The 11,666-nt window shown below is 43.0% G+C and overlaps 1 protein-coding gene across 2 annotated transcripts; it reads left to right on the top strand.

Moving 5' to 3' along the window:
• Positions 1-6,705: 6,705 nt before the first annotated feature.
• Positions 6,706-10,180, top strand: LOC115729188 (lysine histidine transporter-like 8). 2 transcript variants are annotated; one of them, XM_030659661.2, is made up of 5 exons: positions 6,706-7,234; positions 7,365-7,498; positions 8,643-9,070; positions 9,185-9,316; positions 9,406-10,180. In XM_030659661.2, the coding sequence occupies exons 1-5, from the start codon at positions 6,879-6,881 to the stop codon at positions 9,892-9,894; spliced, it is 1,539 nt and encodes a 512-aa protein (XP_030515521.2). In that variant the 5' UTR covers positions 6,706-6,878; the 3' UTR covers positions 9,895-10,180. The 2 variants fall into 2 exon arrangements, with proteins under 2 accessions (XP_030515521.2, XP_048130452.1); XM_048274495.1 differs by having other exon boundaries at positions 6,706-7,237; positions 7,368-7,498.
• Positions 10,181-11,666: the final 1,486 nt, after the last annotated feature.

Below are 11,666 nucleotides of genomic sequence, written 5' to 3'. Positions count from 1 at the left end.
GAATCTAGAACCGGACCCGTGGGGAACCTATTCGATTCCAGAATCCAAGATATGCATGGTAGGTTCCAGGTTCTAAAAATTGAGGAACTTATTCCGATCGGTAGGTTCCAAGTTTCAATAGGTAGAACCCGAAACATGTAATGTAATCTCTTGGTAAATCTTCTCATGTGATCCCGCGGTATTCCAAGGCACCCGATGATGAGTGTGTAATTTAGAATCACTAGTCTAAGCTTCCATTTTTTGTGATATTTATGATTGAGACTTTACTTTGGTAATATTTCATTTTTATTCGTGCATCTAAATATGATTTATGGTTTATGAATTGTAGAAGAAAATTGTAGTAATTAAATGTGATGATTTATTGCAATCGTTCAATTAAAAATACTGATGAAACATGCATAGACCTTGGAACCGACCTTAGAACCTATAATATTGTAGGTTCCAAGTTTCAAAATATGTAAGGTAGGTTCTAGATTCTAAAAAATGAAGAACCTGTTCCGACGAATAGGTTTCGTGTGCAACCTGCATGAAATCCGAAAGAGCTCACCCCTATGGTTCTTAACCTTGTTATCTTGCGCAAACTATCGGTTGAGAGAAAAAGCTATCCAGAAACCGCGTTAACAATTCTTTGCTGATCAAAAAATGGGTAATTACAATAATCAATTCAATTGTAGGGAAGGTGGCTAGTTAAGGATCTTTAGTCTGGTAGCGGACAAAATTATTTTCAAAGTGATGTTGCCACAAACATAATCTAGAATTGATCAGGCATGTCACGAATGATACGATTAGGTGCGCGTATGTCCCAAAGACAAATGATCCCCCATTTTTTTTGACGACCCCATTAGGAAAAGCACAAAAAAAATTCCTAAACTTATTGTGTTAGTAACAATTCATTTATAAACCTTTTTGTATTGGTACCAATTTAGTCCATCTAGCCAATTTTATCTGAAAATCACTTACGTGAATGCCGGTTATCTTACATGACGCAAGCAATATTGATGTGAATAATTTTTAATAAGTTTTTTCTTTAAAAAATAAGTTTCTACTTTTTAAATAATTTTTTTTTTCTTTCACTTTGGCCAGCGAGGGTCCCCAGCAACCCTCGCCGGCCACTATGAAAGGAAAAAAAGAATAAAAAATTAATTTTTTTTAAAGGAGTATAAAATTAAAAACATTTTTTAAAAGGAGTATTAAAAAGTGTCTACATGGCGGGCATCTGTATTAGCGACTTCCAGCCTAAAGTATTCGGAAGGACTGACTGATACCCATGGAAAAGGTTTAAGATTAAATTGGTCAAATTCAAAGATTTAGTACTAAATTGGTACCAACACAATAAATTTAGAACTTTTTTGGTACTTTTTCTTGGCGTCGTTTGGCTTAATCTACCGCATCAGCAATGACACGAATCCAGGATCTTTACTCCACGCATTAGTATATGAATTATTTCCAAGGTAATGTTGCGAGAACATAACCTTGAATCAATCAGACATATCCCGAATGGTGAGATCAGACGCATGTATGTCCGAAAAACAAATGATCCTCGTTGATTCGACGACGTCATTGGCTTTTTATAGTGGCCCGAATCCAGGCTAAACAATATTATCTTCTTTCCAGGCTAGCTAAGCTAGCATACTAAAAAGAAAGGGAAGGAAGATGGGACTGAATATTCTTCGCATCTTTCTTTGGTCATGGTTTGAAGCTCGACCAACTACGTTCATGTTGTATTCCTTCTGCAATTGTTGCGCGTAGACGACGGACGAACGAGGGGTAAAGTGGAGCTGGTACGTGCTCATAGCCAAATTGGTCGTGTACGAGGAAAGAAGGCGCAGGGGTTTGTTGGGGGTCGGTAACAGGACAATGGGTGTTGAGATATATTGGCATATGAGGTGTTGAGATGGCTGGGGAGGTCTTTCACTTTTAGAGATGTCGCAAAGGCAATAACGAAGCTAATTGCTTGCTCGGTTCCCACGAGCAGAGCAAGCTATCGATACTAAAGAAAGGAAACCGGAAACTTGGCCGGAGCTCTCACCGGAAATTTGACCGACACCACATGTACCGGGTCAAGGCCTCCGGCTTTTTCAACCGGATTGGTCCTCCGATACTTAGGTCGGCATATGTAGATATAACTGCATATTTATATGGGAGATGGCCTCGTCTTTGTGTATTTAAATCGCTATGTATAGATTACTCTTTTGGTGATATGTCGAGTGAAGCTCGACAGATTATGACTAGTGAATAAGATGGCTCGACAAATGACATTCGTACCGTCTTTAGAAATTAACGAATGTCTAGCCTTTTAAACGGTGTCAAAATGTGTTCCAGTTCCTCTGATGAATTAAATAGCATGACCTGATGAGGTAATCATAAAGCGATATCTTGTCACGCCGTTGTCGGCAGGGTAGCTCAGCCCCCCCGTTGAAATCATGTTTTGATGGGTCTTCCCATCAGGTCATGCTACTTAATCCATCGGCGTAACCGGAACACATTTTCAGAATCGCCAGCCAAAAGCCACCTCGATGGATGTCTAACCAATAATGCCATGCTAAATAAAGTGCATCCACCCGGCAAAAATTTAGGAAGGTGCCTAGAAAATGAACCGATCAAGGAGACAATTTCTTTTTCGACCTCTCAATTCTTCTTTCCTTTTTTTTTTTTTTTTTCCCCATGTTCTTAGTGCCGAGTCAGTTTCTAGTCCATTGCTTTTCGGGAAAACGATCAGACAATCTCAATCGTAACATCACTATCTTGACCAACCCTTGAGACTTTAAAAAAGACATGCAAGAAAGCAAACCCACGACCAATCGTGCATGTAGGAACGCACCCATTATTTGGGGCCTCTAAAAGCCTAACTGGACGACGCCACTATTAACTAACACGCCCGTCTCCAACACTCCTTTTGCTTTCACGAATGGAACATTTGGAGTTATAATATAGTGAACTGATTATGTAATCGTCTTTAGGTAACAATTAGATTAACAACATATTTTTGGCCGCAAAAAAATAAATTATAATTATTTGAAAATTACTATGGAGTCCACTCCTTGAGGAATTTATGGACCTCAATGTGTTTTTATTCTCACAGCCACCAAAGATTGTTATGCAAGCAAAATCCGATAATGTAATGTCTTTTGTCTTGTTATAAACGATTCCATGTAAAACTATAGTAGCATTAAATAGATAGACCTTACTTTACTAGCATAACAGCCTTTGGGTGACTGTGAGAATAACAATATGTTGTGAGTCACGGATTCTTAAAAGAGTGGATTCCACGATAATTTTTAATTAATTATTATTTTTTTTTGTGGCCTAAAACAAACTGTTAACATAATAATCACCTCAAAAACTGTTGTATAATCAATTTTCTAAAAACATATAGCTTTAGGAAGGAAGGATTCTTTTTGATGCGTGATCAGTTGAAAGAACGATTTTAAAAAAGGGAAAAACTACCAAAAAAGTTCATAAACCTATTGTAATTGTGCCAATTCAGTCATAAATATTTTTTTTTTTGCCGATTCAATCCTAAACCTTTTACAATTGTGTCAATTCAATCCATCCAGAGAATTTTGGCTGGCCAGCTCGGACGTAGATGCCAAGACCGCTATCATCATTAGCGCAGAAGTCTTATCCTTGTCCCAGCTGCCCCACCCGAAAGGGCAGCTGAATTGCGCTAGGTCGGATCTCCTGTGGGGCCTCAAATTTAGCCCTTTCACAAACACCGTTGCGGTATCTCCATCCAGATCAGCCTCAAACACCACCCTATCCCACGCTTGGGTTGCCGCTGTCCGATTGGACCGCTTGTTCCCCATCGTCCGCCGGAGCGTCGCCGCACCTGTGCAAATCCACCTTGGCAACTAAGAAATTCATCGGCGGTTGCGGACACCTAACGATGGACCCATGCTCACATTAATTAGACATCAACGGAAATTGTAACCTTGGCATGCCAATCGAACCCATTTGAAGCTAGCATGTAGTACACGCACTCCAAGTACTCGCGAGGTCCGACGGAGCAGGATGTGGTCAGGGAAGGGGAAGGGGAAGGGGAAGGGGGAGGGAGAGGAGGAAAAAAAGAAAAAATTATTAAAATATTAGGTCTCTAGTCGGCTGGCGTCCACGTCATCCCCAGCCGGCCAAAATTCACCGGATTAACTGAATTGGTATAATTGCAAAAGGTTTAGGACGAGAAAAGTACCAAAAATTCTTAAACCTATTGTATTTTTTTTTTTTAATCAGATCCGGAAGTCAACACCACCACCCGAAAAGCCCTTAGACGACTATACAGGGAAGCCCCGCACCACCAAAAAGTCCCTTAAACCTATTGTATTGAAATCAATTTAGTCTTAAATCTTTCAATTTGACTCAATTTAGTCCTAAACCTTTTTGCATTGATACCAAATCGGTCCATCCGGTCAATTTTGACCGGAAACTGCTAACGTAGATGCCGTCCGTCTTATGTATTACCATCGATGCTTATATGGATTTTTTTATAACTTTAAATAATTTTTTATTTTTTACCCCTTACCTTTTTCCTTTCTTCCCCTGTTTGAGGCCAGCCAGCCACCGGGAACAGCTGGGAGTCTGCCCTGCCAGGCCAAGGGGGGAGCGTCGACGAGGGTTGGCCTCGCCGCGTTCGAAGTTAACTCGATTGACTCTTCTCCAATCTCAGCGGTGTCTGATGGATAAGAGCTCCGAGGTTCGAAAGCTTGTAGAAATGGCCGTCTAAATCTTCTCTCTCAAACCAGGTTTTTCAGCTTGTAGATTATCAAATTTTTTTTTTTTTTAAGCCTTTCCGGCTTTCCTCTTCTTAGACGCCCATTATTGCCGAAATCGGTTTACCTTCGAAGTCAGAATCGCTGTGGCTTCGAAGAACCCTTATGGCGGTTCGACATCTACGGTGATGGGAAGTTTGATCTGGGTTCTGGAATTGCGATGGGGAAAAGCTGTTCTCTGAGATGGGTTACTGTGTATAGGTAATAATTCCATCTGGGTTTGCTGGATTTTGACATGCTTTATAAGAACAGGGGGAAGGAAAAAGAAAAGTAAGGGGGGTGAAAAAAGAAATAACAATAACAATAAATTTCAAAAATATTTAAAAATTATAAAATAAATTCAACGTCAATGTTGGTGGTGCCACATAGGACAACCGACGTCCACATCAATACTTTCCCGCCAAAATTGACCGGATGGACTGGATTGGTACCAATACAAAAAGGTTTAGGACTAAACTGGTCCAATTGAAAGGTTTAGGACCGAATTGGTACCAATGCAATAGGTTTATGACTTTTTTGGTATTTTTCCCGATTTAGGACTAAATCGGCCAAAAAAAAAAATTTATGACTGAATTGGCACAATTATAAAAAGTTTAGGACTTTTTTGGTAATTTTTTTTTTAAAAAAGGAGGAGGGCCAAGAAGGATCGAGGAAATTGATGAGATACAAGTCCTTTGGTGAAATTTTCTTTAGGGAAAGTTCTTGAATTCACGTGTGGCAAGTCTCAACCACAACCATCACATTAAACGCAATTGAGTTCACATGAAATAATAAATTCTCCCTACAAGGAGATTTCTCTTTGGTCATTCTTGTCTTCTCTTATGATTATAAGCTCATTATTTTACCATGTCGACTATCATAATCCGATTATCCTGGACAAATCCAAGTACGAATCATTATTATTATTATTATTATTATTTACCCGGCGGGGGATATAACAAAGACACTGGTTAAGTTTACCAAACAATTTTGGGCAAGTAAAATCAGACAACTAGTAGCAAACTAACGGGAGGGCTTGAAGAAGCTAAGTTCATTCCTGCCTCCTTTGTCTTGGGCTTTGAATTTTCCTCCTTACGCGGAAATATGTACGGAGTGGTCGACCCTGGATGAACCTTCGCCGTCCACACGCAGGTCATGGCCGTCATCGATGATGCAAGCTGCGTGCGTCACCTGCATGGCGTCGGCGTCGGCTGCACTAACTCGCCTTCTTGTACTAAGCCGACGGATTACCAAAAGAATCGAGGGGGGTTGTTAAAGTACGGGAAAGAGACAACACTAAAGACCGAACGATTGAAACTTGGTTTGTTTCACGAGGATAAATCTACATGTGAAGATTATTTTGATCGGAGAATTTTCAATTTTTGTCCAATCCGAAAAAATAATTTTTTAAAATTAGTCGTTTATATCACTTATAGAAATAAATGAACAAGAAATATTCTAATCGGCTATGCAAGTATCTACACACAAATTGTCGTGGGTAATGAAGAAATTTTTCATCGACGGATTATTTCAAGCGATGCGCGCGATTATTTTTGGGAAAATATTTTCTAGATCACTTATCTTTCACGAAACAAACGGAGCCTAAGCGATCAAGCGCTTGATTCAGATGCGACAGATTTCGTACTCAAATCAACCGCATGTTTCACACGCTGGTCGTCAAGGGATGCAGCCTTAGTCGATGCACATGAGGAGGACGACCAACGGGCGTGTGTCGTGGTTAGTCGTGTTCGGATAGTCCGCCGCGAAAAAGCAAAAAGGAATCCAATTATTGACTAGCTTGGCATGATTTTCATGTCGAAAATATGAGAGAGAGAGAGAGAGAGAGGGCAGCCATGAAAATGGGGCCGGTCCAAGGTTCCATCTTTTTATCTTTCCCCCAACAAAATTAGCCTAGACTTAAAGTTCACAATCCCCCCAGCTCAGCAACCACGTAACGAAATCATTTGGAAAAACAACTCTCTTTGTCACCTCTCTCAGTCCCATAATGTCTCCAACACATCCTTCCCTTCCCTATAAGTATTACAACAACTTGAGATGAATGCATATGATAATCACTATATATAGAGAGAGAAAAAGCTATCTGGAAAGAACTGCCACTGTTTCGCGGATCATATGGCGGCAACCGCAGAGTCCCCGGTGATCTCGGCACCGCCGTTTCAGCTGCACAATTCCCCTTCGCTGACCCATTCGCCGCTCATTGAGCCCGCGCCGAAGACGCCCGCGAGGAGCCCTTTCGCCACGCGGCTCATGTCGACTCCCCTGGCGAGCCCCGTGAAGAAGGCCATGGCGAGCATGCAAGGGTACCTGGAGGAGGTCGGGCACTTCACCAAGCTCGACCCGCAGGACGACTGGCTTCCCATCACGGAGTCCAGGAACGGCAACATGTGCTACGCGGCGTTCCACACGCTGAGCTCGGGGATCGGCGTCCAGGCCCTCGTTCTTCCCTTAGCCTTCTCCGTGCTCGGTTGGTAAGTTCGATCAGCCTCCGGTTGAACGTGCCCTCGTTGGCTTGATCATCCCAGAAAAGAATCCTCTTGCTCTCTCCTTAGGTTTTGGAGTCCATGAGTCGCTGCTGATGATGTGTTTCTGGTGGTGCAGGGCTTGGGGGATCGTGTGTCTGTCTGCGGTGTTCATGTGGCAGCTCTACACACTCTGGCTGTTGATCCAGCTTCACGAGTCCGAGGACGGGACACGATACAGCAGATACCTCCGACTCTCCACGGCAGCTTTCGGTGAGTATTTAGCATCTGCCTAAGTACATATTCATCTGTGTCTTATGTCATAACTTGAATTATATAACTGTAACTTTGGTTACAAGCCTGTAATTATAAATACGGTAAGGTTGATAGAGTCTCCCCCAGGTCAACCCAAAAAAGGACGGATATGATCGGATCCATACGCATTCACATGTTCAAGGGCAAAGGAAAAAAGAACAGTTACGTGTCCCCGACCGAACACCCAATTCCTTCTACCGGACTTGACTTTGGACTTATGAAGTCGCTAGATTCGAATAAACACCAAGTAGAATTACAAAATTCACGATTTCAAAGTAGGAATGACCATGTGAACTTAGTAGCATGATAATCCTGTGCGTCAAAAAGGATGATAGATCGAGGATTACACTTTTTAAGGAAAAGGGTAGTTGAAATAGATAAGGATAGTTATGTTTTTAAATGGAGAAAGTGGGTGCTTGCGTGGTACATGACGTATAATTCAAACTTTTTTATTATTATTCAGGGTTTGGTAGTTTTGAAAGGAATATAAAATGAGTCGAAATGGTATTTTAGTTTAGTATATAAGATAATGACAATGATCGTCCGATGCCGTATATTCCTAAGTCCAAACATAGTGATTGAATATTCATTGACCAATCAAAGCTAAAATTTTTGACCAACTTTAATATGGTATGGTTAGAGGTGTCAAACGGGTGGATCGAATCGAGTTTGGGTCGAGTTTAATATAATCCGACCTATATGGGTCCTCTTACCACTTTTTGATCAATTTTCATGCTATACACATCTATTGTCCCATATCCGATACGACATATATTGTCAAAACGCTTCAATATTAAAATTCAGTTTAAAGAAAATTATTTCTTATACATTCTTAAAAAATATATATTTATATTGCTAATTTTTTTATAGTTTTCTTAATTAACTCATTTTATGACCTATTTAAAATCCATTTATGACTCATTAAGTTTTTAAATAACCTATTTACAACCTACTTTTAAAACTTAAGAAACTTATTTATGATGCACATGGGTACTAGACCCATTTTGCTACCTAGGCGTGGCTTTATTGAGCTTTAGATAAAGCTTTATTTGATGACAAAAGCCACGAGGAATGCTAAAGTCAGCCAATGACGCAATTCCAGGTGAAAAGAAGGGGAAGCTCCTGGCCCTCTTCCCAATAATGTATCTTTCCGGGGGCACGTGTGTGGCCCTGATCATGATCGGCGGCGGGAGCATGAAGATCATCTTCGAGATCCTGTGCGGCGGCACGTGCCACATCAGACCGCCGTCCGCCGCGGAATGGTACCTCGTGTTCATCTGCTGCGCCATCATCCTGGCTCAGCTCCCCAACCTGAACTCCATAGCCGGAGTTTCGCTGATCGGGGCGATCACTGCCGTCGGGTACTGCACCTTGATCTGGGTGCTGTCCATCACCAAAAGCCGGCCAGCGGGGGTCTCCTACGAGCCGCTGAAGGCGAGGTCGGAGCTGGCCAGGGTCTGCGGCGTCCTGAACGCGGTCGGGATAGTGGCTTTCGCGTTCAGAGGCCACAATGTTGTGCTCGAAATCCAGGTAAAAGGGTCATTCATTCGAGAAAGTATGTTGCTTATCGCTAACTTATGTAAATGTTTCGACTTCAGACCAAAGCTAGTTTGCCCTAGTCTTATGTTTTGCCTTGGATTGCAGGGGACCATGCCGTCAAGTAGACAGAAGCCATCTCGGAAGCCCATGTGGAAAGGCGTTAAGTATGCTTACGTGGCAATAGCAATGTGTCTGTTTCCCCTAGCAATTGGTGGCTATTATGCCTACGGAAACTCGGTGAGAATGACACAAGAATCGATCTAGACTTCACGTTTCCTCAATGTTCTTCGTGAGCTGTTCCATGATCACTCTCTTTTTCTTAACAGATCCCGACAAACGAAGGCATCCTCGATGCTCTGTACAAGTACCACCTCCGCGGCACCTCCAAAGCCGTCCTCGGCTTCGCCAGCCTGCTCATCGTGGTCAACAGCCTGAGCTCGTTCCAGATATACGCGATGCCGGTGTTCGACAACCTGGAATCCAGGTACACCCACAGCAAGCACAGACCGTGTCCTCGGTGGCTGCGCACGGCCCTCCGCATCTTCTTTGGGTGCCTGGCGTTCTTCATATCGATCGCGCTGCCCTTCTTGCCGAGCCTGGCGGGTCTGATCGGAGGAATCACGCTGCCCATAACCTTAGCATACCCTTGCCTGATGTGGGTCCTGATGAAGAAACCCGCCAGATACAGCGCGATGTGGTGCGTAAATGGAATTTTGGGAGTGTCGGGGATGGCGCTCAGCGTCCTCATAGTTGGGGCAGCCATCTGGAGTATAGTGACGATAGGAATAGAAGTCCACTTCTTCCGGCCGAAATAGGATTCAACTGCAAGGTGGTACTCCCAGGATAGAAACTATGTGATGCGCAATTGTCCCGCCCTCGACTTGACGAAGGAAAGCAAAAGTACCAATGAAGAAGTCTACGCAGAACTTGTCGACATAACCAGTCTCCATAAGATAATTATTATTCAGTAACCACGACCCGCGACGATTTGGGAGCTGCATGGCGGCGGCAGAGTAAGCGCGAGGAACAAAATTACTGTACGATGTTGTGTAACCTTGCGTTCATCCTTGTACAAGATCTGTGTGGTACTTTCGTCCACAACCCTGCGCCGTCTTCGCTTCTGTATGCTTCTCAAGGTTAAGACAGAGCAAACACTGGCCATCTTACCCAGAAGCAGAAAAAAAGCAAACCCTGACCAGGGAAAAACCAACATCCGATTGCCATCTTCGCTCGGTGGCTCCTTAAAGTTTGACCGCGGACGCAGGTATCCATCACCTTGCGTCGGACCCTCAAGCAAACGCGCCCAAGTTAGAGATTTCTCAGTACAAAAGGAAAGGAACGAAACTCACTCCACGGTCACGTCTCCCACGTCAAAGCCCAACAAACTGATGGGTCGATAGCCGACAACTTTGGGGTTGGGACAAAACCTCGTCGGCCTTGATGTTTCGGTGCTGGACCGGTGAGCGGATCCCGGCCCGTGATCTCAGGACCCGGTCCAAGCGAGAGACACAGATATCAAAAAAAAAAAGTAGAAACCGACAAAACGCACGCACGTGCAGCTGTCAGCTCGATTCAGACGAGAAGAGCCGTACGTTGCAAATTGAGAGAGGGGGCGGGGCTTGCCCGCTGAATCCGGCCATGAAGTTCTTGGCTTTCTCTTTGCATCGGGAAGGTGGGAGCATGGGCGACACTCCACCGACCATCCGCCCACGGAGTCCGCCCCAAGTAACGTATCCTTAGAAAAGCGACGATCTCAATCAATCCCCCCCGACACGGAAAACCCCAAAAGAAAGAAGAATAATTTTTTTTCGTGTAAGAATAATTCGGAAGCGTTCTAATTAGCTTTCGCGCATTTCGACTGGATCGATTCACTGCCATCCCAGCCTGCCCGAAGTAACGTATCCTAAAAAAAAATTAAAAAAGATACCCAAAAAAGGATCTCTTCTCGGTATTAATTCTTCGGGGTATTCTAACAAGCTTTCGCGCAATTTAACTCCGACCGATTCATGTTGTCAGGCGATCTTAGAGGCGCAATTTTCTTGCGGCGCGTTCGGAATTTTACCCGTGAATTTTACCTGAAGGAGTACTCATTATCTTTGGCCCATCAACATCCCATGCCCTATGCAGGGGGTGGACATTTTCATCAATGAGAGGGCCACAACTTGAGAGTGCACCTACCAGTCGCAGATCTCGAAGCTCCCCTGTTCCTTAGCCATCTAATTCCAATGTCGACGGCTCACAGATTTTCCATATCTGTTTTGATTATTCATATTTAATTTAATTTCTTTAGATAATCTTATGATAAAGTTTATAAATAGACTTTTCATGTACTCTTTTGTACATATCGAAATATACTGAAATTTCTCATTCCTTCCTTCGGCCATTATTCTTACATTGGTATTGGAGCCTCCTTTTTTGAGGCAACCTAGTGCGCCTCGTAGCAGAAATAGTCTTCCTAAACATGACCCGAACACAATCCCAAAATTAACGATGCGACACAATACGACTCGCATAACACGATTGTATAATAGATTAACGGGTCAACCCCTTTACATGTCCTCCTTTGACACAAAATATACTCATTGAC

Source organism: Rhodamnia argentea, chromosome 2 (genome assembly GCF_020921035.1).
Source record: "Rhodamnia argentea isolate NSW1041297 chromosome 2, ASM2092103v1, whole genome shotgun sequence".
Classification (NCBI taxonomy): Eukaryota; Viridiplantae; Streptophyta; class Magnoliopsida; order Myrtales; family Myrtaceae; genus Rhodamnia; species Rhodamnia argentea.
The sequence above is the reverse complement of the archived record's forward strand: the minus strand, read 5'-3'. Positions and strand labels throughout refer to the sequence as shown.

Bases quoted from the DNA above. Each gene is read 5' to 3' on its own strand.
- LOC115729188 (XM_030659661.2), top strand. From the start codon at position 6,879: ATGGCGGCAACCGCAGAGTCCCCGGTGATCTCGGCACCGCCGTTTCAG. The intron at 9,071-9,184 runs GTAAAAGGGTCA...CTTGGATTGCAG, and splicing joins ATGTTGTGCTCGAAATCCAG to GGGACCATGCCGTCAAGTAG. The intron at 9,317-9,405 runs GTGAGAATGACA...TTTTCTTAACAG, and splicing joins ATTATGCCTACGGAAACTCG to ATCCCGACAAACGAAGGCAT.